This window comes from Salvelinus sp. IW2-2015, unplaced genomic scaffold, assembly GCF_002910315.2.
Source record: "Salvelinus sp. IW2-2015 unplaced genomic scaffold, ASM291031v2 Un_scaffold2035, whole genome shotgun sequence".
Lineage (NCBI taxonomy): Eukaryota > Metazoa > Chordata > Actinopteri > Salmoniformes > Salmonidae > Salvelinus > Salvelinus sp. IW2-2015.
The window spans coordinates 124,706-148,680 of NW_019943381.1; the positions used below are offsets into that span (position 1 = coordinate 124,706).

The window sequence follows — 23,975 nt, forward strand, 5'->3', positions numbered from 1 at the left end:
GATGTCCTGGATGGGTGGGAGCACGGTCCCAGTAGATGTCCTGGATGGGTGGGAGCACGGTCCCAGTAGATGTCCTGGATGGGTTGTAGCACGGTCCCAGTGATGTACTGGGTCGTCTTCACCACCTGCTGGAGGGCCTTGCGGTCGTGGATGTAGCAATGTCCGTATCAGGCCGTGATGCGACTGGTCAGGACACTGTAGATGCTGTAGCGGTAGTATTTGAGGACTGAATTTCTTCAGTCGCCTTTAGGAAGTAGAAACGCTGTTGCGCCCTCTTGACCAGAGTGGTGGTGTTATAAGTCCATGTTAAGTCCTTTGTGAATTGGACGCTGAGGAACTTAAAACTGCTGACTCTACTGCAGTCCTCGGTGATGTGGACGCTGAGGAACTGACTCTCTCTACTGCAGTCCTCGGTGATGTGGACGCTGAGGAACTGACTCTCTCTACTGCAGTCCTCTGTGACGTGGATCGGAGCATGTTCCCTCCTCTACTTCCTGAAGTCAACAATCAACTCCTTTGTATTGCTGAGGTTGTTCCAGTTCCAGCCAGTATCCAGTAACTTCACACAGCCATTGAAGAGGAGTTGGACAACATTCCACAGGCAACAATTAACAGCCTGATCAAACCTATGCGAGGGACATGTCAGTCATGCTGCATGAGGAAAATGGTGGTCACACCAGATACGACTGGTTTTCTGACCCTTGCCCCTACTTATTTTTTTTTAACGTATCTGTCACCAACAGAAGCATATCTATATTCTCATTCATGTGAAGTCAATAGATTAGTGCCTAATGAAGCTATTTAAATTGACTGATTTCCTTATATGAACTGTAACTCAGTCAAAATTGTTGCGTTTTATTCATTATTTATAAAACAAATTGACAACAGAGCGAACAGGACAATGGAACTTCAGAAAGTATTACTTTGGCTTTATCTATATGAAAATTACACACAATCCCTGCCGATCAAACCTTTTTGTCATAAATCAATAGCCTACATAAAGGAGACGCATTCAAATTCCAACATCGTATCAGTACTTTATTAGTTTCATACATTATATCACTGGGCATTCTGTAAAGAAAAGGGGACAAGAAACAGGTTCTTAAAAATCATGCTTTTGGCTAAAACAATGACATGATATTTATATAGTCAGAGTCCCCACTACAGCAAAACGCAGCAATACAAAGTGTTGTATTTACACAGTCAACACCCATTCACGTACATACACAGCTCCGGTCAGTCAAATGTACATCTGCAGAGAATCTCTCCTRAAATCTGTTTGTTGGGCCCAGGTGAAGAAGTCTGTCAGTCTCTGAATCAGAGAGCAGTGAGAGCTGGCAGCTCAGGAACACTTTGACACTAAAGCCTTGTTCACACTGGCAGTTTGAAGTGACTCAAATACAATTGATTAAATCTGTTATTTTTCCTGCACCCCGAACAGCCAAAAAGTACATGGAATCTGATATTTCAAGCCTCATTCCAAACCACCTTCCCAGCCATGGCTTATTCATTTGCCCTCAATTGGTTTTTAGACTGTTATTTGGCATATCTTGTTGCTTGCTAGCTACTCTGTTGACAGTTTGACAAGACCATGTGGTAGCTAACTAGTTTGTTTACAAACAAACTAGTGAATGTTCTAAAAAGCTAAACAGCTACATAGCTAGCTAGTTGACTGCTGTGACTAACCAAAAATAACTAGTTTGAAAGTTGGATCATCTTGTCCTTTGAGGCTTTAAAAGTGTTCTCACTATGATTTTGAATATTCAAAGCAACTGTGAAACTTCCATGGCGACGCATTGTCGTCACCTTAGGTTGCTACATAACTTCTTAGTGATAGAAGCACGAGCACCACCACCAATCAGACTACACCAAAGACCCATGTCGTTACTGTGACAACTAGCGTAGCCATGTCAGCAAATGACTGCTGTCTGAACAGACAATCTGATTTTGTCATTTGTAACTTGCTGTTCGGACAACAAACAAAACTGATTTGAGCATTAAGGCCTGTAGTGTGAACAAGGCTTTACAGAGGGAAGAAAAAGACGGATGCAATACTGACTGTGGAGGTGAATGTGTGAGAGGGCAGAGAATGAGAGAGACTAAGTGAGAACGGGAGAGTGGAGAAGTATGATTCATTCAGTGATTCACTTCATGGTGAATGGAGTAATTCCCCCTCTGCACCTGTTCGATCCCTCTCTCTTCCAGTGCAGCTCTATCCCAACACCATCTGCTGGGCAAGACTTCCACCAGACTGTCGTATGGTTGGTTTCTATGCTCTTTATCAAGGAAAAACTGGCAGGGTAATAACGTTGACCTAAAGGTCGCATTCCTGAAAGCTCAGCTCTCAAACTTAAAGACCCAGTTTCCTGGACCTAAATTAAATCTATTCCTGGACTAAAAATGACCTTTCAATGGCAATTCTCCATAGAGAATTATGTTTAATCCAGGACCGGGCGTAATCTGGGTCTGAGGAACTGGCCCATAGAATAAAGTAAACGGGAGTAAAATACACCCATGATAGAAAGGTCTTGAATATTATGAATCCCATTCACCCCACTTTCATTCAGTTATGTAGGTCCTGTGTTATAGCTTACAGGGTCTTCTGCATTTCGGACTCCACAATCAGAGAAACTCCATCTATAAGACGAGAACCACTGGTGGGAAATTCTAACTGGGTAACAGAAAATAAACCCAGTGAAGGATCTGCCCATTAATACAATAGGTTGACATGTAGTACCTTCTTGAACCTATCGACAATTGCGATTCTTAACACACCACGGACTTGGCCCGTGGTTTATGGGAAACTGATCTTACACAGCACGGACTTGGCGTGTGGTTTATGGGAAACTGATCTTACACAGCACCGACTTGGCCGTGGTTATTGGGAAACTGATCGTACACAGCACGGACTTGGCCGTGGTTTATGGGAAACTGATCTACACAGCACGGACTTGGCCCGTGGTTTATGGGAACTGATCTTACACAGCACCGACTTGGCGTGTGGTTTATGGGAAACTGATTACACAGCACCGACTTGGCGTGTGGTTTATGGGAACTGATTACACAGCACGGACTTGGCCCGTGGTTTATGGGAAACTGATCTTACACAGCACGGACTTGGCCCGTGGTTTATGGGAAACTGATCTTACACAGCACCGACTTGGCGTGTGTGTTTTATGGGAAACTTGATCTACACAGCACGGACTTGCCCGTGTTATTGGGAAACTGATCTTAACACAGCACGGACTTGGGCTCGGGTATTGGGAAACAACTGTACTCCAGAAGTTGATGGTAAATAACTGTATTCCACTTAGATGCTCAATGACAGAATCATGTTTAAGACAATCCTAGAAGACATTGACGCTCAGGGATAACCGACACTGATAGATAACTTGTTAGAATAGCAGTGTCTCACTGACACTAAACTGTGTTAAACTCAAAACATTTAACATGACCTTTATGAAACCAAAGAACAGTCTTATACTTAAAAAACAGAAATGCATAGTTCAGTGGGATCATGGAGCTGTTTACATTGCCTAGTAATGCAATGTGTCCAACCATTTTAAACACATTGTTACTCCTAGGTTAAAGCACAGAAATTATATAGGTGATTTGAAGATGAGGAATACTACTTTTCATCAAAATTTACTTTCGTTCCATAACATTTCATATTTCAACCGTCTTTCATGCAAGTAGTATTTAAAGAAAAAAATTAATTTATGCAAGTAGTATTTAAAGAGAAAATTCATTTATGCTTCTCCACATTGAAATCCGGTGGCTTTAAAGATACATTTTAGACAATCTGAGAGACAATTGTTTTCAGGGAGACAAATTGAGATAATGATTTTAGTTGTGGCTGAAATGGTCACATTTCAGTAAAAATATCTGAATATTTTAATATCCATGCCTGTTCCAATGTTAGATTTCCATTTCCCAGCATATTTTCTGACAAAAATAATGATACTTATTAGCGATGTTACAAGTGTGACCTCCAAACCATCCTCTGATCATAAACGTATCTGGAATAAAGATAAATAAACGTACTTTACAGAGAGATAGAGAGTGTATGTGAAAGAAGTCAGACTAAAATATTACTGATTTTAAAACGATAAAGTTAAATTCTGAACCAATGCACTTGAGTCCTCCTGTGGAACCCAGGCTTGCTCCCAAAGCAGACAGTAAAACACACAGAGATGGTTTCATTTGACATGCTTTGGCCCATGTTGTGTGTACAAGGTGAAACACAGTAGAAAACATGGACTTTCCAAGAGGAAGTCTCTGTCTCTGGACATCCAATCACAGAGGGAGGAGGAATCGTTGAGTTTGCAGGCTGCGCCTCTTACTGTCATCTCTCCATGCCCATGGGGGGGGGGGGGGGGGGGGAAATCGGTCACTGTTCCACAAACACCACCTCACGCGTCCTTGCGTCCACAAACAAGCCAGTGCTTGTTGGACATAAAGAATAAAAATTGTAAAAAAACAAAAAATAATGTGGCAAAAACAAACAGCTGAAACAAAACTCAGTCGATTTTGACGGCAGCGTTAGATCTTCCGTATGAACATGTATGCTGCGTTAAAAGCCGATGTCCCTGTAAGGAGCCAGAAGGACAGGACCATGAGAGCCGTGTAGCCAAAGTACAACAGGGAAGAATAAACTCCACAATGTCCAGCTGGAAGAGAAGAAACACAACGTCAACTTGTTGTTAAGACAGCTACCAGCCAATCTAAGCATGGTAAACAACCTCATTCAAAAATCTCAAAACGTCTTCGACGGTTACCTTGTTGACAAAGTAGAAAAGGGCGTAAACAAGGACGTAGAAGGCTGAGCCCCCTGATACCAGGAAGGTCCTCCACCACCACCGGTAGTCCTGCAGGAGACAGACCACACAGGTGGGTGTGTCTGTGACGTCACAACTCACCAATCATACTTCTAGACCTCCCGTCTCTATCAAGTTCTACCGAACTACTGTGGTTGGAACTTAACACACTCTGAACTTCTGTTCACCCTCAATGCTTTCACGATGCAATGCCCCATATACACACAGCAGCACACAACAGGGCCCCGCCTCACCTCTGCACAGAGCTGGAAGTAGACCATCACAATACTAATCTGGGAGCAGGACACCACCAGGATGATGAACACCAGGAAGAGGAAACCAAACAAGTAGTAGAACTGGTTCTCCCAGATTGCCTGCAGAGAAAGGATTTACAGTCAGACAACACCCCGTAGACCATCCACGTACAGCAGAGACACGGTTAGACTCCGAACACGTACAGCAGAGACACGGGTAGATCCGAACACGTACAGCAGAGACACGGGTTAGACTCGAACACGTGACAGCCAGAGACACGGGTTAGACTCCGAACACGTACAGCAGAGACACGGGTTAGACTCCGAACACGTACATGCAGAAGACACGGGTTAGACTCCGAACACGTACAGCAGAGACACGTTAGACTCGAACACGTACGCAGAGGACACGGGTCAGAACACGTACAGCAGAGACACGGTTTAGGACTGTCCGAACAACGTACATCAGAGACACGGGTTAGACTCCGAACACGTACAGCAGAGACACGGGTTAGACTCCGAACACGTACAGCAGAGACATGGGTTAGACTCAGAACAGATTTTTAAAAACATTTCTGCGACCAATACTGGGCCGTTTTAGACATTCAGAATGGTGAAGAATAAAAATCCCTGCTGAGGACAGAGACAACTGTACAAATGATCACTAACCCAAAACAGGTCTAAAATAGACAAATTCTGAATGTTACAACTTCCCCTGGTCTCCCCGTACTAATAGTGAGCGCACAACTTCTTCCCTACCAGCGAATTAAGGAAGTTCTGACGAGCGCGACAAAGTTGAGGATATTTCTCAATGAAAGTAAAGGACAGTAATGTTACGAGTAAAGTAGGAATCCCAGGTTTCGATTAAGCACTAAGGCACGAGAGGATGTGGTATATGGCCAATATACCACAGCTAAGGGCTTTTCTTAGGCACGACGTAAAGCAKCCGACACCGAGAAAAGACGAGACACAATATGTGGTGTCAAAACGGAGACCAGTAATACAACAGAATCTGTAGCAGCTGGCTGTCACTGCTTTTTTGGTTTGGTGTTTACAGAACAGTTGTGGCTTTTCGWATAATATCAGCTAGTCGAAATGCCCAAAAAGTAATATATTTTTTGCTCTACTCTCTTGACCAATCAGAGTGAAGCAAAATGCCACCACAGCAGATAGTGGGTAATGTGTCAAGGCCATGTGACATCGGAGGTAGTTCAATGTGCCGTACATAAAAACTACATTCTAAAGTTTGTTGTTTTATTAAGTTATTTAGAATGCCACCGTATATCCTTGCGTGTAACAATGTAAAATAAAATTTATACAAAAGCTTTTTCCATTGTTAAAATAGGCCGAAAAAAAATAATCGAAAAAGAAAAGGAATAATCACAAGTGTTTATAGTAAAGTCCGTTGGGCTGTCTCCCTGTTGTAACTTGTAAYAAACAAGATCCATTTTTGATCGACTTCACCTACGACAGTTCCTCCTGTTCCCCTCTACACTCCTAGTTCAACAGGCTAGAATAGAACAGGCTATAGGAAAGGACTTCTACTCACACTGAAGATGAAGAAGAGCTCAATGAACATGGCACCAAACGGTAGAATCCCAGCCATCAGGATGCTTTGGAAAGAGGAAATGACACTGCATTAGGATTAACAGTGATTTAATGACCAGTTGTGTGACTGGATATGAGGAAACGTTTTGCTCCCCAGCAGGTATTTCCAAACGGGGGTATGCCAAATAAAAATGGGATTCACATTAACAAAATACAACTATTTTTCTTCACATTTTCAAASAGTCCATTTATATTTTCCAACGGGGCTATACATTTGGGCGAAGTTTTTTCCTCGCCTGAGTAGCTTTGTTTCACTGTCAAAAATAAAATTAAACCATCTAGTGTTCAGCGAAATAACACAATGTCATATACAGGTAGCCTAGTCAAATAATTAACATCCAATCACATTAACCTTCTCTCTCTTGTGGGAAACCTTCACTCTTTCACAGACATTTAGAAACATGACAAATAAGCCACAGAGTTTGAGAGAAAATAAAGACTTTTGAGTAGTAAGACATGTATAAAAGCAACAGACACCATTAATAAGCAGTGGCTAGAAGCAYCTTATATGGTGAGCTACTGAGTGGCTAGGACAGGCATACCCCATACTATTGTGGAGGACTTAATTCTTCCTGCTGCCGTGGATATGGCTGGGACAACGCTGGGGGAAAAGGCCCCCCCCAAAAAACTATACAGACAATGACTTCAAACAACACTGTTTCATGACGCATCAGTGACATGGCAGGAGATGTTTTGAAACAATTACTGCTTCGCATACAAGCCAGTGAATTCTATGCGTTACAGCTGGATGAGTCAGACGTGGCAGGCCTGGCACAGCTCCTGTATCTGTTCCCCGTTACGTTTATGGGGGGGTCAATTAAGGAAGCATCCACTTCTGCAAACCACTGGAAACCAGGACAACATGAGGATTTTTTTTTTAAGTATTGGACAGCTTTGGTGATATCAAATGGACTTTGGTCAAGATGTGTTGGTATCTGTACTGATGGCGCAAACGTCATGACAGAGACATAGTGGAGTGGTAACGAGCGAGCAAGCAGTTCCTCCCGACGCTACTTGGGTACACTGCAGCATCCACCGAGAGGCTCTTGCTGCCAAAGGAATGCCTGACAGCCTGAAAGATGTTTTGGACACTACAGTGAAAATGGTTAACTTTGTTAAAGCAAGACCCTGAACTCTCGTGTATTTTCTGCACATATGCAATGATTGGGCAGCGATCCTGTAACACTTTTACAACATAGAGAGTGCGCTAGTTATCAAGGGCAAAGTATTGACACATATTTTATTTTTTTTAATTGAGAGACGAGCTTAAAGTTCTTTACTGACCGCTTGCATGATGACAAGTTTCTCACATGACTGGCCAATCTGGGTGATGTTTTTTCTCGCCTGAATGATCATAATCTAGGATTACAGGACTCTCCGCAACTAAACTCAGCAAAAAAAGAAACGTCCTCATTGTCAACTGCATTTATTGTCAGCAAACTTAACATGTGTAAATATTTATATGAACGTAAGATTCAAAAACGGAAAACTGAACAAGTTCCACAGACATGTGACTGACATAAGAATAATGTTGTCCCTGAACAAAGGGGGGGGGAGGGGTCAGAATCAAAATCAAAAGTAAACAGTCAGTATCTGGTGTGGCCACCAGCTGCATAAAGTACTGCAGGTGCATCTCCTCCTCGTGGACTGCACCAGATTTGCCAGTTCTTGCTGTGAGATTTACCACTGCTTACACACCAAGGCACCTGCAAGTTCCCGGACATTTCTGGGGGGAATGGCCCTAGCCCTCACCCTCCGATCCAACAGGTCCACGACGTGCTCAATGGGATTGAGATCCGGGCTCTTCGCTGGCCATGGCAGAACACTGACATCCTGTCTTGCAGGAAATCAAGCACAGAACGAGCAGTATGGCTGGTGGCATTGTCATGCTGGAAGGGTCATGTCAGGATGAGCTGCAGGAAGGGTACCACATGAGGGAAGAGGATGTCTTCCTGTAACGCAAGTGTTGAGATTGCCTGCAATGACAACAAGCTCAGTCCAATGATGCTGTGACACACCGCCCCAGGCCATGACGGACCCTCCACCTCCAAATCGATCCCGCTCCAGAGTTAACAGGCTCGGTGTAACGCTCATTCCGTCGAACGATAAACGCGAATCCGACATCATCCCGGTGAGACAAAACCGATGCGTCAGTGATTTTTTTGCCAGTCCCGTCTGGTCCAGCAACGGTGGGTTTGTGCCCATAGGCAACGTTGTTGTCGATGATGTCTGGTGAGGACCTGCCTTACAACAGGCCTGCAAGCCCTCAGTCCAGCCTCTCTCAGCTTATTGCGGACAGTCTGAGCACTGATGGAGGGATTATGCCTTCCTGGTGTAACTCGGGTAGTTGTTGTTGCCATCCTGTACCTGTCCCGCAGGTGTGATGTTCGGATGTACCGATCCTGTGCAGGTGTTGTTACACGTGGTCTGCCACTGCGAGGACGATGTCTCCCTGTAGCGCCGTCTTAGGCGTCTCACAGTACAGTACGGACATTGCAATTTACTGCCCTGGCTACATCTGCAGTCCTCATGCCTCCTTGCAGCATGCCTAAGACATGTTCACACAGATGAGCAGGGACCCTGGGCATCTTTCTTTTGGTGTTTTTCAGAGTCAGTAGAAAGACCTCTWTAGTGTCCTARGTTTTCATAACTGTGACCTTAAATTGCCTACCGTGGCGGCAGGTAGCCTAGTGGTTAGAGCATTGGACTAGTAACCGAAAGGTTGCTAGATCAAATCCCCGAGCTGAAAAGGTAAAAATTATGTCGTTCTGCCCCTGGACAAGGCAGTTAACTCACTGTTCCTAGGCCTATATTGAAAATAAGAATTTGTTCTTAACGGACTTGCCTAGTTAAATAAAGGTAAAAATAAATAATAAATACTGTCTGTAAGCTGTTAGTGTCTTAACAACCGTTCCACAGGTGCATGTTCATTAATTGTTTATGCATGGGAACCAGTGTTTAAACCCTTTACAATGAACATCTGTGAAGTTATTTGGATTTTTACAAATTATCTTTGAAAGACAGGGTCCTGAAAAAGGGATGTTTCTTTTTTTTGCTGAGTTTATATTCAACGTGCGGGACAAAATTGAGGCTATGATTAAGAAGTTGGAGCTCTTCTCTGTCTGCATTAACAAGGACAACATACAGGTCTTTCCATATGTTTTTTTGTGTGCAAATGAACTCAAGCTTACGGACAATGTCAAATGTGATATAGCGAAGCACCTGAGTGAGCTGGGTGCGCAATTACGCAGGTACTTTCCTGAAACCGAAGACAAACAACTGGATTCGTTATATAACCCTTTCATGCCCTGCCTCCAGTCCACTTACCGATATCTGAACAAGAGAGCCTCATTGAAATTCCAACAAGCGGTTCTGTGAAAATGTTATTTAATCAGAAGCCACTGCCAGATTTCTGGATTGGGCTGCGCTCAGTATCCTGCCTTGGCAAATCAAGCTGTTAAGACACTGATGCCCTTTGCAACCACGTACCTATGTGGGAGTGGATTCTCGKCMCTCACTAGCATGAAMACTAAATACAGGCACAGACTGTGTGTGGAAAATKATTTAAGACTGAGACTCTCTCCAATACAACCCAACATTGCAGAGTTATGTGCATCCTTTMAAGCACACCCTTCTCATTAACCTGTGGTGAGTTATTCAACATTTTTGATGAACAAAAGGTTTTATATGTAAGATGGTTAAATAAAGTGCAAAATTATTGATTATTATTATATTATTATTTGTGCCCTGGTCCTATAAGAGCTCTTTGTCACTTCCCATGAGCCGGGTTGTGACAAAAACTCACATTCATTCTTATGTTTAATAAATGTATCGTATAGTGTGTGTGTGTGTGTGGCAGGCTTACAATGATGACAAAAAACAACATTTGAGAGTGCGCTGACCCTGGTGCTAGAGGGAGTACAGCTGGAGGTTGAATGTGTGAAGGGGTACGGGACTATAAAAAGTTTAGGAACCACTGCTGTAGAACATAGCAGTAGGCAGGCTTGACAAGGACACTCACCCCACAAACTTGTTCATGTACCAGCGCTGCTCAGGCACCTGGCGAGGGATCTGATTGGTGCGGACGGGGTTATCGTACGGCTGCTTGCGGAAGCCAAAGTAGTAGCCCAAGTAGACCAGCGGCATGGAGATACCGAACCACATGCAGAGTAGAGCCAGCATGGTGGTGAAGGGGACCTGAGGAGGGAGGGGGAGACGGTGTGATTGATGTCAACACAAGACTATGCTGAGGTAGACACCTACACCTGTCCTAGTTATGGCGGTGAGTTAATGTGTTGATGTTTAACAGTGACCCTATATATAGTGAAAGTGTTGATGTTAAACAGTGGGCCTGTATGTAGGAGACTAGCTAGCTCACGGCTCCAGACGAGTGCTCTCCCCAGATGAAACAGTTGAGAACGAAGCAGATGCAGAAGACCACGGCGGGGTACAGAGTGGCCGTCTGTAGGCAGAGCGGAGGAGAAACAGTCCCACATGAACAGTAGGCAACAGGACACTAAGTTTGCTTAAACATACAGCATTAGCCATTGATAGTGTCCATTTGTAGTACTCACACAGAAGGCTCCCTTCTTCCACCGATGGCCTTTCAGCGTGCGATAGAGTCTGCCAGCAAAGTATCCACCGAACACACTGGAAGAGAAAAGTCATACGGATGGCTCTCCCACAGCGTATAGACAGCAGACAGACCACAGCCAGAGGCCCAAWCCCAAATGGACCCCGAAGCCCTATACTACACCCCATTTCTGTGTGGATATCTGAGAGGATTTGATAGGTGTAAGCAATATATAAAATCGCTTGCTCCACCACACCCTCTGACAAGCTAGGTGGAAGTTCCCCCATTACTGCTTATACTTATCAAAATGTCCACAAGTGTTTAGGGGTCCATTTGGGATAGAGCAAGAGAAATAAGGAGGGCGTCTCTCTCGTGTCTTACCCCATGAACATAAACAGGAAGCAGGAAGTGGTCATCAGCGCCCCTCTACTGGAAGGAGACAGCATCCCCAACATGGCCACGACTACAGGACAGATAACACAGCAGCTTCAGCCCCATGTCACAGAGACACACACTACCACGCTTTCATCTCCAGTTGTGATGGATGGCCCATATCCAGACAATACATGTCCTTGATGAAAATGCCAGTTGGTAGATCGAGTACTTTTGAAGAGGTTTTAGGAGTCCTGTTTACAGCCCACTCACAGATAACGATGAGGATCATGCAGAAGAGCTGTATGCCTGAGCCCAGCAGAGAGCTGAGGATCATGGGATACTGTGGAGGTCTGAACACGTCMCCATGGACATTCTTCCAGCCTGACTCCTCCATGGTGTCCTCCTAACGAAGACAGACATTGGTATTTTACAGACACTACCCACATTCATTCACACAACWTGAAGAAGCAAATACTTTTCTTCAGGAGGGTGAACACAACATGTCGCATTTTGAAATCTCCGCAGTCTCACACTTATTTAACTGAGTCTCTCTCTCTCTCTGCAGCTACAGACACAAAGTGATGTCAAATGCCAAAGCCATGTCATATTTAGCAGAGTGAGTGGGGTCTCTTACTATGTCATCCTCTCTGTTGTAGTTGGCGATGTCCTTCCTCAGGGTCCTGATGATGATCATACTGAGGATCCCAGAGAGGAAGAAGACCACCACCACGGAGTTGACGATGGAGAACCAGTGGATCTGCACGTCACTCATGGTCAGGTAGGTGTCCCAGCGAGATGCCCACTTCACCTGGCTCTCCTACAGGGCAGACAAACGGGGTCCATTTCTATTTCTTTAGGAAGGGGAGTCCKAATGAGACCACGGGCTCTTTATCTAGAGAACCTTGCATTACAAGACAAGCAATTACACAATCAAGGAGCTTAGCAAATGAAGAAAGATATATTTAACAAAAACAAATAACCGCATTCCTCAGTGAAGAGGTCCATTAACAACAATGTAGCCAGCTAAGTCAAGTCACATTCTATTTAAAGTGCATCACACCGTTTCACATTTTACAAAGGAAAATCTAAAATCTTTGCTGTTGCTAAAAACCTAAAGATGGAACATAAAGAGAAGGGCTTGTGCCTCTTACCTCCCAGCGGACAGAGTAGGTGAAGAGAACGTCGTTGTCCTTGGAGGGGTCAATCTCCTGAGGAGCTGAGTTAGTGGCCTCGGGCAGGGTACATGCCCCCTTATCAGCCACCTTTAGGTCTGCAGAGGGATCCATACAGAGAGAATTGACATATAGAAGGGGAAGGATAGAAACACACACTGTATTTCACAGGAGGTTGGTGTCACCTTAATTGGGGAGGAGGGGCACGTGGTAATAACTGGAGCGGAATAGGTGGAACGATATCAACATGGTTTCCATGTGTTTGAAGCCATTCGCGCCGTTCCAGACCTTRTTATGAGCCGTCCTCCCCTCAGCAACCTCCACTCCTGTATTTTTGAATGCTTGTCACTGTGTTTATTGGGCTCAAATAACCCGTTCGTACCGCAGAAAGGACACTGTAACTTACCCTCCACCTTGACACTCTGGGGAACCACCTCAAAACGTACAACTCTGTAGTTGTGCTCTTCCCCCTCCTCCAGCTTCTCCTTGTGGTAGTAGATGATGAAGGACAGGTGGTTGTGTAGGTAGAACTATAGCAGAGAAACACACTATGTAAGGACAGGTGTTGTGTAGGTAGAACTATAGCAGACACAACATACTGTAGGACGGTGTTGTGTAGGTAGAACTATAGCAGAGAAACACATACTGTAGGACAGGTGGTTGTGTAGGTAGACTATAGCAGAGACAACATAACTGTAGGACAGGTGGTTGGTGTAGGTAGAACTATAGCAGAGCCACAATCTGTAGGACTGTAGGACAGGTGGTTGTGTAGGTAGAACTATAGCAGAGACACAACATACTGTAGGACAGGTGGTTGTGTAGGTAGAACTATAGCAGAGAGAGAACAGAATACAAAACACCCTAAAGCAGGATTTCTTAAACTATGGTTTGACTTGGGACCCAAAGTAGGCCCTGGGCATGTGAGAGGATTGTGAGTTATCTATAAATCACACAGATTTTTTTATGAATTTGGGTCGTTGAAGGACGAGTTGGGTCTCGGGTGGACGGTCAAGTTGTCATTTGGGCCTCAAGCTGAAAAATGTTAAGATCCCCAGCCCAACAAGATCTGTTCTAGAAAAACGAATTTTATATCTAGAAAAAACCCTGCTGTCTTTATCCACTTCTTTACACCTGAAAAGTGTAGGGGGTCAAATAGAAGGATTCAGCGTTCCACTCCCCTAATCTCATTCAGATGTGTCCATGCTCTCTCTCCATCCTTTAGTTATCCCCTTGTAAAGAGGTTCAGTACCTTGTTGTTGTCAGTGAAGCCCAACCTGTAGCCRTGTTCAAACTGAACATCCTTCACCACCTCCTTGTCCTCAGCCCCTGCCTCTATGTTGGGGTTGAACTCCAGCCGCGTAGCCACTGGGAGGTTGTCCGCAATGCTGTGGGAGTTTAGAGACAGGATTAACATGGACCATACAGCAGCATTTTACACAGTTACCTGACAAATGCGCTGCCTGATTGTATTGGATCCAATGGTAGATGATTCACAGGCATGCTGACTGTTTCTTAAAAAAGGTGATAAAGAGTAATGAGGAAAGGGAACTCACAGGTGAACATAGTACTCCTCCTGAATTCGCTCAGCCACCAGCTTACTCTGCTGTACGTTGAGTTTCATCTTGGCACAAACCACCTYACACTTCCTGTCCTGGGTCATGAGTACCGAGTACAGGGTGTTGACAATACGGTCCCCGCGTAACACCTCCCCTGCACACACACAGGATAACACATGTCAGTAGGACTTCTTGGTGAGGGCCTTGAGGTGCAACAGATTATTATAAATCACATACAAAGACAAATCATCAGCAAATAAACACAGTACACAAGCAAACAGTAAACCTTCCAAACAGCGACACAAGACAACACATCTGCATGAGTGGAGAGCAGAGAGAGATGCTTACTTACCCAGGTTCTCTGCTTTGTAGACCACTTTATCAGGCAGACAGAAGGGCAGGGAGTAGTATTCATAGGGAAGCTGAGTCCGGGAGCTGGTCAACTTCACGGCCTGGGGGGGGGGGGATCAATATGCACATTCATTTGAGTGACTGACTGCCTGACCTGCCAACTGCATGCAAATAGGCTACACAACCAGTACTAGCTTCCACCTCAGCCTGCCTTGGTAAGCCTTTGCGCTAAACAGGCTTTTGTCTATGTATCAAAATTAGGTTATGATAACATACATTATACTTAGAAAACCAAACAACGCCAATTTAGTAAATCCATAAAAAGCCAAAGCAGAAACAAACACAGCCAAAAAAACAATAAGAGTATTATGCTGATTAAAGATAAAAAGGCTAGGAGTAGGACACGTTTCTGCTTAGTTTACCTTAATCTCTACAGCACTGTTCTGGTGGAAGTTCATTGGAGCAACTCCAGGCACGTAAAAGGCCTGTACTCCTCCAGGCAACATGGACAACAGCAGAAGGGCCAACCACGTCGCCTGCAAMACACAAACGGACTACTTGCCACATACTCAATTTCCAAAGTGGGTAATCAATGGAGAGCGGAGACACAATCGGGCCATGTAAGGTGAGACACATTTTTCAACCTGAGATGGTGATCAGATTAAAATGTTCTAGGTTTATTGGTGCACAGTACCAAGCACAATCCAAGATGACTCAATCACTTACACAAAACCTTGACACTGTACTTGGCATGGACCTACAGTATGGCGCATCTAACCAGTTACAGTGGCTAGACCGTAGGCCTACACAGGCCACTGATGGTATAGAAACGCCTTAATATCTCAACATGATCTTGTGGATTATTTAGTGTATGCTTAAGGGTGTTACAATAACACTGCATGACAATTATTAGAACAAAACAATTTTACAGCTGGAGTGGGAGGTCACCTTAACCAGGGTTCCCAGATCCAGGTTAAACCTAGTACTGGACAACAAAAAATGTACAGATGGGAAATTGCATTGAAGGTGCTTTTCATCCAGGAGGCTCAATCTGTGTCCGGCAAACCAGCCATGTGCAATAAATCCTAAATATTAGCAACAGGGAGTAGTAACGGAAAGTGACATGGGTGTAGGCTATATAAATCCCTTTCACTCAGATTGAGAGAGCTCAAGATTTTGCAGGCAAACATAGGCCTCTTACTAAAACTAAATGTCACACCAGTCAAGCTGGATTTTCCTTTCCTGTCTGAGTGCTTGTAAAACCACCGTATCCATGACTCTAATCAGACCATAACTATTCTGCATTTGTTATGGGGGTGGGTGGGGGACGAGCATGAACATTCTGTGATAGCAGTGAAACGTCTAAACATTGAAAATATACGTGTTGATAAAAACAATAACAAAACCAAACAACCCAATGTAGCCGAAGTTATAGTATTAATCTCGCTTGAAATGATTAATTTGTTAGCCGGCTACAGGTGTTAGTTAGCTACCTCTCTGTATAAGAATGAGTAAAAAATCTCCACACTCACAATAGCTAACGTTAACTAGCTAACGTTAGCTAAATAGCTAGGTGACATTATTAGTTAATTGTTTTGATGGGAATGTCAACTAAATACACCACATTGATACTCATCAAGGAGCTCGTCTTTGGCTACTATAATAGAATAGCGTTACACCTATCAACGCGGAAATACATAACTAGCTAGTTGCCAGCCACATTCTACCTAGCGAACCATGGCATAGTTAGCATTAACCATGTAACGTTAGCTAGCTAAACTGGCTCTGGTGCTCGAACTAGCCAACTACCACATGAAAACGACCTGCTTTGCATTCCCAGTTGCTACAACGTTTAGAAAGCGTATGTGTAGCTAATGTTAGATTATGATTCAGACTAATTAACTAGCCAAGTTAGCTAGCTAACCTTACATTTCTGTAGTATGTTGTTGGCTAGACAGATAACAGCCCAGCTACGCCAAAGCCAAGAGCTACGAAGTCAAGTATTACTGTTAACTGTCAACCGTAATACATTTCCTTTCTGATCAACATACACAGTAAGAACTAAGGAACATTATTGTATTGTGGATTTACACTTGAAAACACATTTGACAAGTTAGCTGGTTAGCGTCGTCAACACTAGCCTACTACGTTACTAGCACTTCTGCACCATTGACAAACCAACAATGTAGAAAGACACCACATTTAAATACCATTAAATCATAACTTAATTTCATTTCATAAAGTAAACTCGGATATAAAGAATAACACAACAATATGCTTATAGTTGAAGGTAGACAGTGAAAACAGACAGATGTTTGAAGAACAAAATTGTATTCCTTCCCACTTACCATCGCCGCGGCCGCCATCTTGAATACACGTGTCATTCGTGACGTGAAAGGAACTAGTATCCGTTCGCCCCGGTCGTCATACAGAGGAGACTGGCGAATCAGTGATGCCAATTTAGCAATTTTGTTGCTAGATTTAGCAACTTTTTTTCAAACAGCACCTAGCAACAAATTTAGCAACTTTAAAAAATGTATTTTGATTTTTTATCAACTTTTGAAAGTGACTCAAACGCTAAAATGCACGCATTTTCCCTCTAAATGACACAAAACGATTTTCTCTGTCACGCACTCAGTCACAACACACGTGGCTGGCTGCAAAAGTGCATTGTGAGTGACGTCGGCAGCAGGCGCTCAGCCAGCAGCAATTTCAAATCATTGTTGGCTGACTGCAGTAGTACGGGTTCGACGAGCAAAACCCAATGAATATAGTTGGTCACGAATGTTTGATCTTGAACAGAGCTTACAACATCAATCAMSWTGTCTCAATCAAAATTGTACAGCCAGAAGTACAGAAAAGAGTGGGAGTCTGTACCTGAATTTAATGGGTGGCTGAAGCCAGTAATTGGGGATGATTGTCGGGCATACAGTGCATACTGCAAATCAGATATGCTTGCAAAAATGTATGACATCAAAAAACATTGTGCTACAGCAAAGCATATAAATAAATCAAAACCGTACAACCCCGCAACGCAGTCTACATTACCACAGTTGGTTAAGAAAGTGSATAACTGCAAATGTAACCGATGTGAAATGGATAGCTAGTTAGCGGTGGTGCGCGCTAATAGCGTTTCAATCGGTGACGTCACTCGCGCTTGAGACCTGAAGTAGTTGTTCCCCTTGCTCTGCAAGGGCCGTGGCTTTTGTGGMCCGATGGGTAACGATGCTTCGAGGGTGGCTGTTGTCGATGTGTGCAGAGGGTCCCTGGATCAAGCCCAGGTTGGGGCGAGGAGAGGGACGGAAGCTATACTGTTACACAAAAGCGCAGAATGGCCATTGCGGAGCATTGGCTGCCTTTAGGGATGCTGCCTTTTCAGATTCTGTGGCAGCAAGAATGCCTGACAATCATCCCCAAAGGCAGCATCCCCAAAGGCAGCAACAAACTTCCAAGTGCACAGAAATGATTAGGGGAGTACTGGCTCCTTATTTTCTCCAAAGGGTAACATCAGATGTGGGGGATGAGAAGTTCAGTCTCCTTCTGGATGAGTCCACTGATGTCAGTGTCTCGAAATACCTGGGTGTGGTGATTTGGTATTTCAGTGCTAAAAAAAGAACCTTTGTGTCCACATTTCTCGGGCTGGTTGAATTGGAGGAGGGCGATGCCAGATCAATAGCAAAGGCGGTAGTTGAGTTTCTTGAGAACTTTAAAAAATAAAATCTTCAGGCTATTGGCACTGATAATGCGTCCATGATGACTAGGGTGCACAACAGGGTGCACAAGATTTTAAAGGAAGAATGTGCATTGCCCAATTTGGTACTCATCCGTGATGTGTGCCATTCTTTACAATTGGCTGTCTGTGCAGCATCCAAAGAAACCATCCCTAGGAGTGTGGAGTACTTAATCAGGGAAACCTACAACTGGTTTTTGAATTTCTCCAAAATAGCATGAGGTGTACAAAGCAGTGTATGCCACCWTTAATTGTGGCCAGAAACCCATGCAGATCACCAAAGTGTGTGCCACACGTTGGCTATCGATTGAGCCTGCGGTAACTCGTATATTGAGCCAGTGGGAAGAACTGAAACTCCACTTTGAGGTGACCAAGGCCAGGGAGCATTGCTACATAGCGGATGTGCTCCACGCCATGCACATGGACAAGACCAACTATGTCTACCTGACATTCTTGTAATTAATCCTGTCCGACGTACAAGTTGCAGTGAAGTCATTTGAGGGAGGAGCAAACAGATCCTGTCTAGCTTTTGGACAATCTGGTAGACCTCTTAACATCGATTTGCAGCAGAGTAGTCAACCCTATGGCAAAAATGGATGTCCTGAAGGATGCCATTGATAGACATCTCAGTCCATCACCATACCTTGGGTACCTTTTCGAGAGCACGTTGTACCAACTCAGTCTTGAGCCAGAGGACAAAAGGACAATCGAAGACGGTGCATCAACTACGTTGTTGCTTTAAGCAAGGAGCTGCAAGCAAGGCTCCCAGACAACCTTGAAGCCTTGCGAAACACGGCCTTGTTCAGTTTTAAGGAAACGCTAAAGCACAATAAAGGCACCACTGAAATTATTAAAGTAGCTGAGCTACTGGGGTACTAGCCCCAAACAAATAATCAAATTGTTTYCCAATGGAGAATCATCCATCTGTTTAGGTGCGACTCAACTGGAAATACAGTTGAGTTTTGGAGTGGAGTCAATAACTACACGGACTCTTCCGGGTCAAATCCATTTGAAGAACTGTGCAAAGCTGCACTCGCTGCCCTCTCCTTGCCACACTCAAATGTGGAGGTTGAACGGCTATTCAGCCAAATGAGGGTGGTCAAGTCAAAGTTAAGAAATAGAATGTCACTGCACACTCTCAACTCCATACTCCTGGTGTGGTATGGACGGAAGCTGGCTGGTGATACCTGTTACCAGCATGAACTACCAAGTGAAGTTCTGCAGCAGTTTGGCACCACAGCAGCATACAGCTTTAAGGCCACTCCATCCTCTACTGCTGGTTCCAGCTCCGTGACAATGCAGTTGGACAGTGAAGATGAAGAGGATTTCCATGCCAATCTATGATTCATCATATTTACAGTACGTATGCAAGGAGTGGACTTTCCGGAACTGGTGGAGACACACAGCTGATGGTGGCAGTGTGAGCGAGAACAGTGGCAATATCTGGAGGATACCAGTAAGCAGCTATCCAGCCAAGCAGCACAACAACCTGCAGAGAGCTGGAGAGAGATGCCTAGCATATACATCATTATTTGAGTTAAGTTGCTTGTTCAATAAGATAGCATATACAGTACCTTGTTATTAGCTTGTACCTATAATTGTTGATCAGTTAGGTAGCATGTTAACTACCAATACACTGCTTAAAACTATAATTGTTCAGAATGTGTAGGTTTACTAGTTAAAAAGAAAATAAATAAAATGTAATTGTTCAATAATGTGTAATTGTTCAAAAATTCAATGTGTTGTGTTTAAAAATAAAAATATCTGATCATATAAAATGTGTTGTGTTTAAATTWCTTTTACAAATAGAAATATGTGATAATAAACAAACAAATCTAAACTAACAAATGTCAAATCATATTTTTCGCCGAGATGGCCAGTCAATTTGAGTAACGTTATTGTGTATTTTACGTAACGACGCAGTTTTACGTTATTACATAATGGCGTCATCACGCAATGACAACGTCATTTAGCAACTTTTAGCAACAAATAGACCTGCCGCTAGCATCTTCCCCTGAAAATTAGTTGGCTACACTGCTGGCGATACTACAGTTTAACTGACGCCGAGCCCAGAAAGACAATTCCCATAGACATCCCAATGGAGAAGTCCATACTATTTTTTCCTAAAAACAGCCCCTCTGTTCATTGTGTTAGAGAATTATACACTGCTCAAAAAAATAAAGGGAACACTTAAACAACACAATGTAACTCCAAGTCAATCACACTTCTGTGAAATCAAACTGTCCACTTAGGAAGCAACACTGATTGACAATAAATTTCACATGCTGTTGTGCTGTTGGTGCAATGGAATAGACAAAAGGTGGAAATTATAGGCAATTAGTAAGACACCCCAAAAAAGAATGGTTCTGCAGGTGGTGACCACAGACCACTTCTCAGTTCCTATGCTTCCTGGCTGATGTTTTGGTCACTTTTGAATGCTGGCGGTGCTTTCACTCTAGTGGTAGCATGAGACGGAGTCTACAACCCACACAAGTGGCTCAGGTAGTGCAGCTCATCCAGGATGGCACATCAATGCGAGCTGTGGCAAAAAGTTTGCAGTGTCTGTCAGCGTAGTGTCCAGAGCATGGAGGCGCTACCAGGAGACAGGCCAGTACATACGGAGATGTGGAGGGAGCCGTAGGGAGGGCAACAACCCAGCAGCAGGACCGCTACCTCCGCCTTTGTGCAAGGAGGTGCACTGCCAGAGCCCTGCAAAATGACCTCCAGCAGGCCACAAATGTGCAGTGTGCAGTCGTGTAGAACTGAAAGATTTGGATAAGTATGGTAGTACTGGAAACTAGGAGGCTTGGTGTGGCTAAGTATTTTTTCCTCCATAGAAATAGAATTACAATCATTGAAATAAATTATAGAACGATAATCATCTAATCTGTTTTTTTCTGCGACTTATTTGGGCCAAAGGGTTAATAAAACTTTAGGATTGTGTCTAGGCTAGGGGGAACTGTGTGTAATGGGAAGGGATGCTGCACCTGCCATTATTGTCCCTCTGTTGAGGTGTTTGAGCGCTATGCGCCCTCTAGGGGCCGTTCTCCAGTGGTTCATGGTGACAGCGGTGAGTTTAAGTGTCTGGTTCAGTCTCAAATCCCTCAAAATATCTATTCACATTTTTTTTGTCACATGCTCCGAACAACAGGTGTAGCACCTCACAGTGAAATGCTTACTTACAAAGCCCTTAACCAACAGATGCAAAAATAGGTTAAGAAAGTATTTACTAAAATAAACTGAAGTTAAAATTCAAAATAATTAAAGAGCAACAATAAAATAACAGTAGCGAGGCTATATACAGGGGGTACCGGTATGGAATCAATCTGTGGGGGCACAGGTTAATCGAGGTAATTGAGGTAATATGTATATGTAGGTAGAGTACATCTCTGCTCCAGGACCTCCTGTCTGTTTCAAGCCCAGTCCAGCTCGCTCTTCCAGTGGGTAAAACACAGGGCCATCAGCCTCCTGGCTCTGCCAAGCTGGAAACTGGTACCACTGTGCCTACGTGCCAAGCTGTGCCAGGGCAGGGCGGACGTAGGCTTTCTAGCTCTTGAAAACCCAGCATGGGAGAAAGAGAAGTGAAAAGGTGAGAATGAATCTTAAATGTTTCACAGAATTACTTGTCCAATCCACTCAAAAGTTATTTTTGGAGGAATGTCCCCWGTTAAAATATAGTAGATCTGGAGGTCTGTGTTTTAACATTTTAGTCATTTAGTAAACACTTACCCAGAGCAACTTACAGTAGTGATTGCATACAAGTTCATATTATGATTTTTTTCATACTTGGGAATCGAACCCACTACCCTGGATTTGCAAGCACCTCGCTCTACCAACTGAGCTACATTTAAATCAAGTAGCCAACTGAGACACATATTGGTATGCATGGCACACTGATTTATCATCATGGGGCAAATTATTAGTTACCTTTTCTCTTTATATACAGTTACAGTCTAACACACACACACAACCTGTGCAACGGTGTGTGTGTGTGTAAAGCCAAACTGGTCAGTGAGGACTGATGCGCTGTGACCAAAGATTTATATATACGCTTTAGTACTAATTTTCACAAGTATGTGGTAAACTTTCACAACTCTTAGTACAAAACTCAAAGCAGGTCATCAAAAGGCAGTTTTTTCCCAAACTTTAAGCACATTTTCTAATTTACTAAGTACAACACACAAAACCACACAGTAACTTTTTCACCAAACCTAAACAGTGTTTCATCTAGAAATACCTTCCATATTAAGTAATTGCCTTTCACATTGCAATGCTCACAATACATTTCATGACTCTCTTCTCATTTGTTTAAATACAATTGACCATCATTTAATCCAAATGCGCTTAATGGTTAATCACTTAGCTTTTTGCTTAACCTATAGATTTTAAACTGGTTTGCCTACTATATATGGATTTTGAGAACTACAGAAAGAAAATATGTTTGTAAAGTGTAACCCTACATAGTAACTGATCCTTATTGCTAATGGATTTCAGTTGTAACAACAATGGGTCACCATATAAAAGGATGTGTGTGATCACTTGCAATTTCTTTCAACATTGAGCAGATAGACAGCAAGGGAGAGGAAGAAATCAAAGAGCTTGTGGGCATGGGCCCCGTCAACGAGGTGGGCATGGGCCCCGTGAAAGAGGTGGGCTTGGGCCCTATTCATACTTGGGATCGAACCCACTACCCTGGATTTGCAAGCACCTCGCTCTACCAACTGAGCTACATTTAAATCAAGTAGCCAACTGAGACACATATTGGTATGCATGGCACACTGATTTATCATCATGGGGCAAATTATTAGTTACCTTTCTCTTATATATAGTTACAGTCTAACACACACACACAACCTGTGCAACGGTGTGTGTGTGTTAAAGCCAAACTGGTCAGTGAGGACTGATGCGCTGTGACCAAAGATTTATATATACGCTTTAGTACTAATTTTCACAAGTATGTGGTAAACTTTCACAACTCTTAGTACAAAACTCAAAGCAGGTCATCAAAAGGCAGTTTTTTCCCAAACTTTAAGCACATTTTCTAATTTACTAAGTACAACACACAAAACCACACAGTAACTTTTTCACCAAACCTAAACAGTGTTTCATCTAGAAATACCTTCCATATTAAGTAATTGCCTTTCACATTGCAATGCTCACCATACATTTCATGACTCTTTTCTCATTTGTTTAATACAATTGACCATCATTTAATCCAAATGCGCTTAATGGTTAATCACTTAGCTTTTTGCTTAACCTATAGATTTTAAACTGGTTTGCCTACTATATATGGATTTTGAGAACTACAGAAAAAAAATATGTTTGTAAAGTGTAACCCTACATAGTAACTGATCCTTATTGCTAATGGATTTCAGTTGTAACAACAATGGGTCACCATATAAAAGGATGTGTGTGATCACTTGCAATTTCTTTCAACATTGAGCAGATAGACAGCAAGGGAGAGGAAGAAATCAAAGAGCTTGTGGGCATGGCCCCGTCAACGAGGTGGCATGGCCCCGTGAAAGAGGTGGGCCTTGGT

At 43.4% G+C, this 23,975-nt stretch overlaps 1 protein-coding gene across 1 annotated transcript; it reads right to left on the bottom strand.

Annotated features, from left to right (window-relative positions):
• Positions 1-4,427: 4,427 nt before the first annotated feature.
• LOC112072773 (transmembrane 9 superfamily member 4-like) lies at positions 4,428-17,132 on the bottom strand. Its single transcript, XM_024140159.2, is given in 19 exon segments — positions 4,428-4,544; positions 4,546-4,649; positions 4,652-4,670; positions 4,779-4,868; positions 5,072-5,191; positions 6,621-6,684; positions 10,701-10,876; positions 11,058-11,141; positions 11,254-11,329; positions 11,634-11,715; positions 11,898-12,030; positions 12,262-12,444; positions 12,779-12,897; positions 13,206-13,329; positions 14,049-14,184; positions 14,353-14,509; positions 14,708-14,807; positions 15,129-15,242; positions 17,055-17,132. Coding segments are annotated over 19 exon segments (1,941 nt in total). The 5' UTR covers positions 17,091-17,132; the 3' UTR covers positions 4,428-4,520.
• Positions 17,133-23,975: the final 6,843 nt, after the last annotated feature.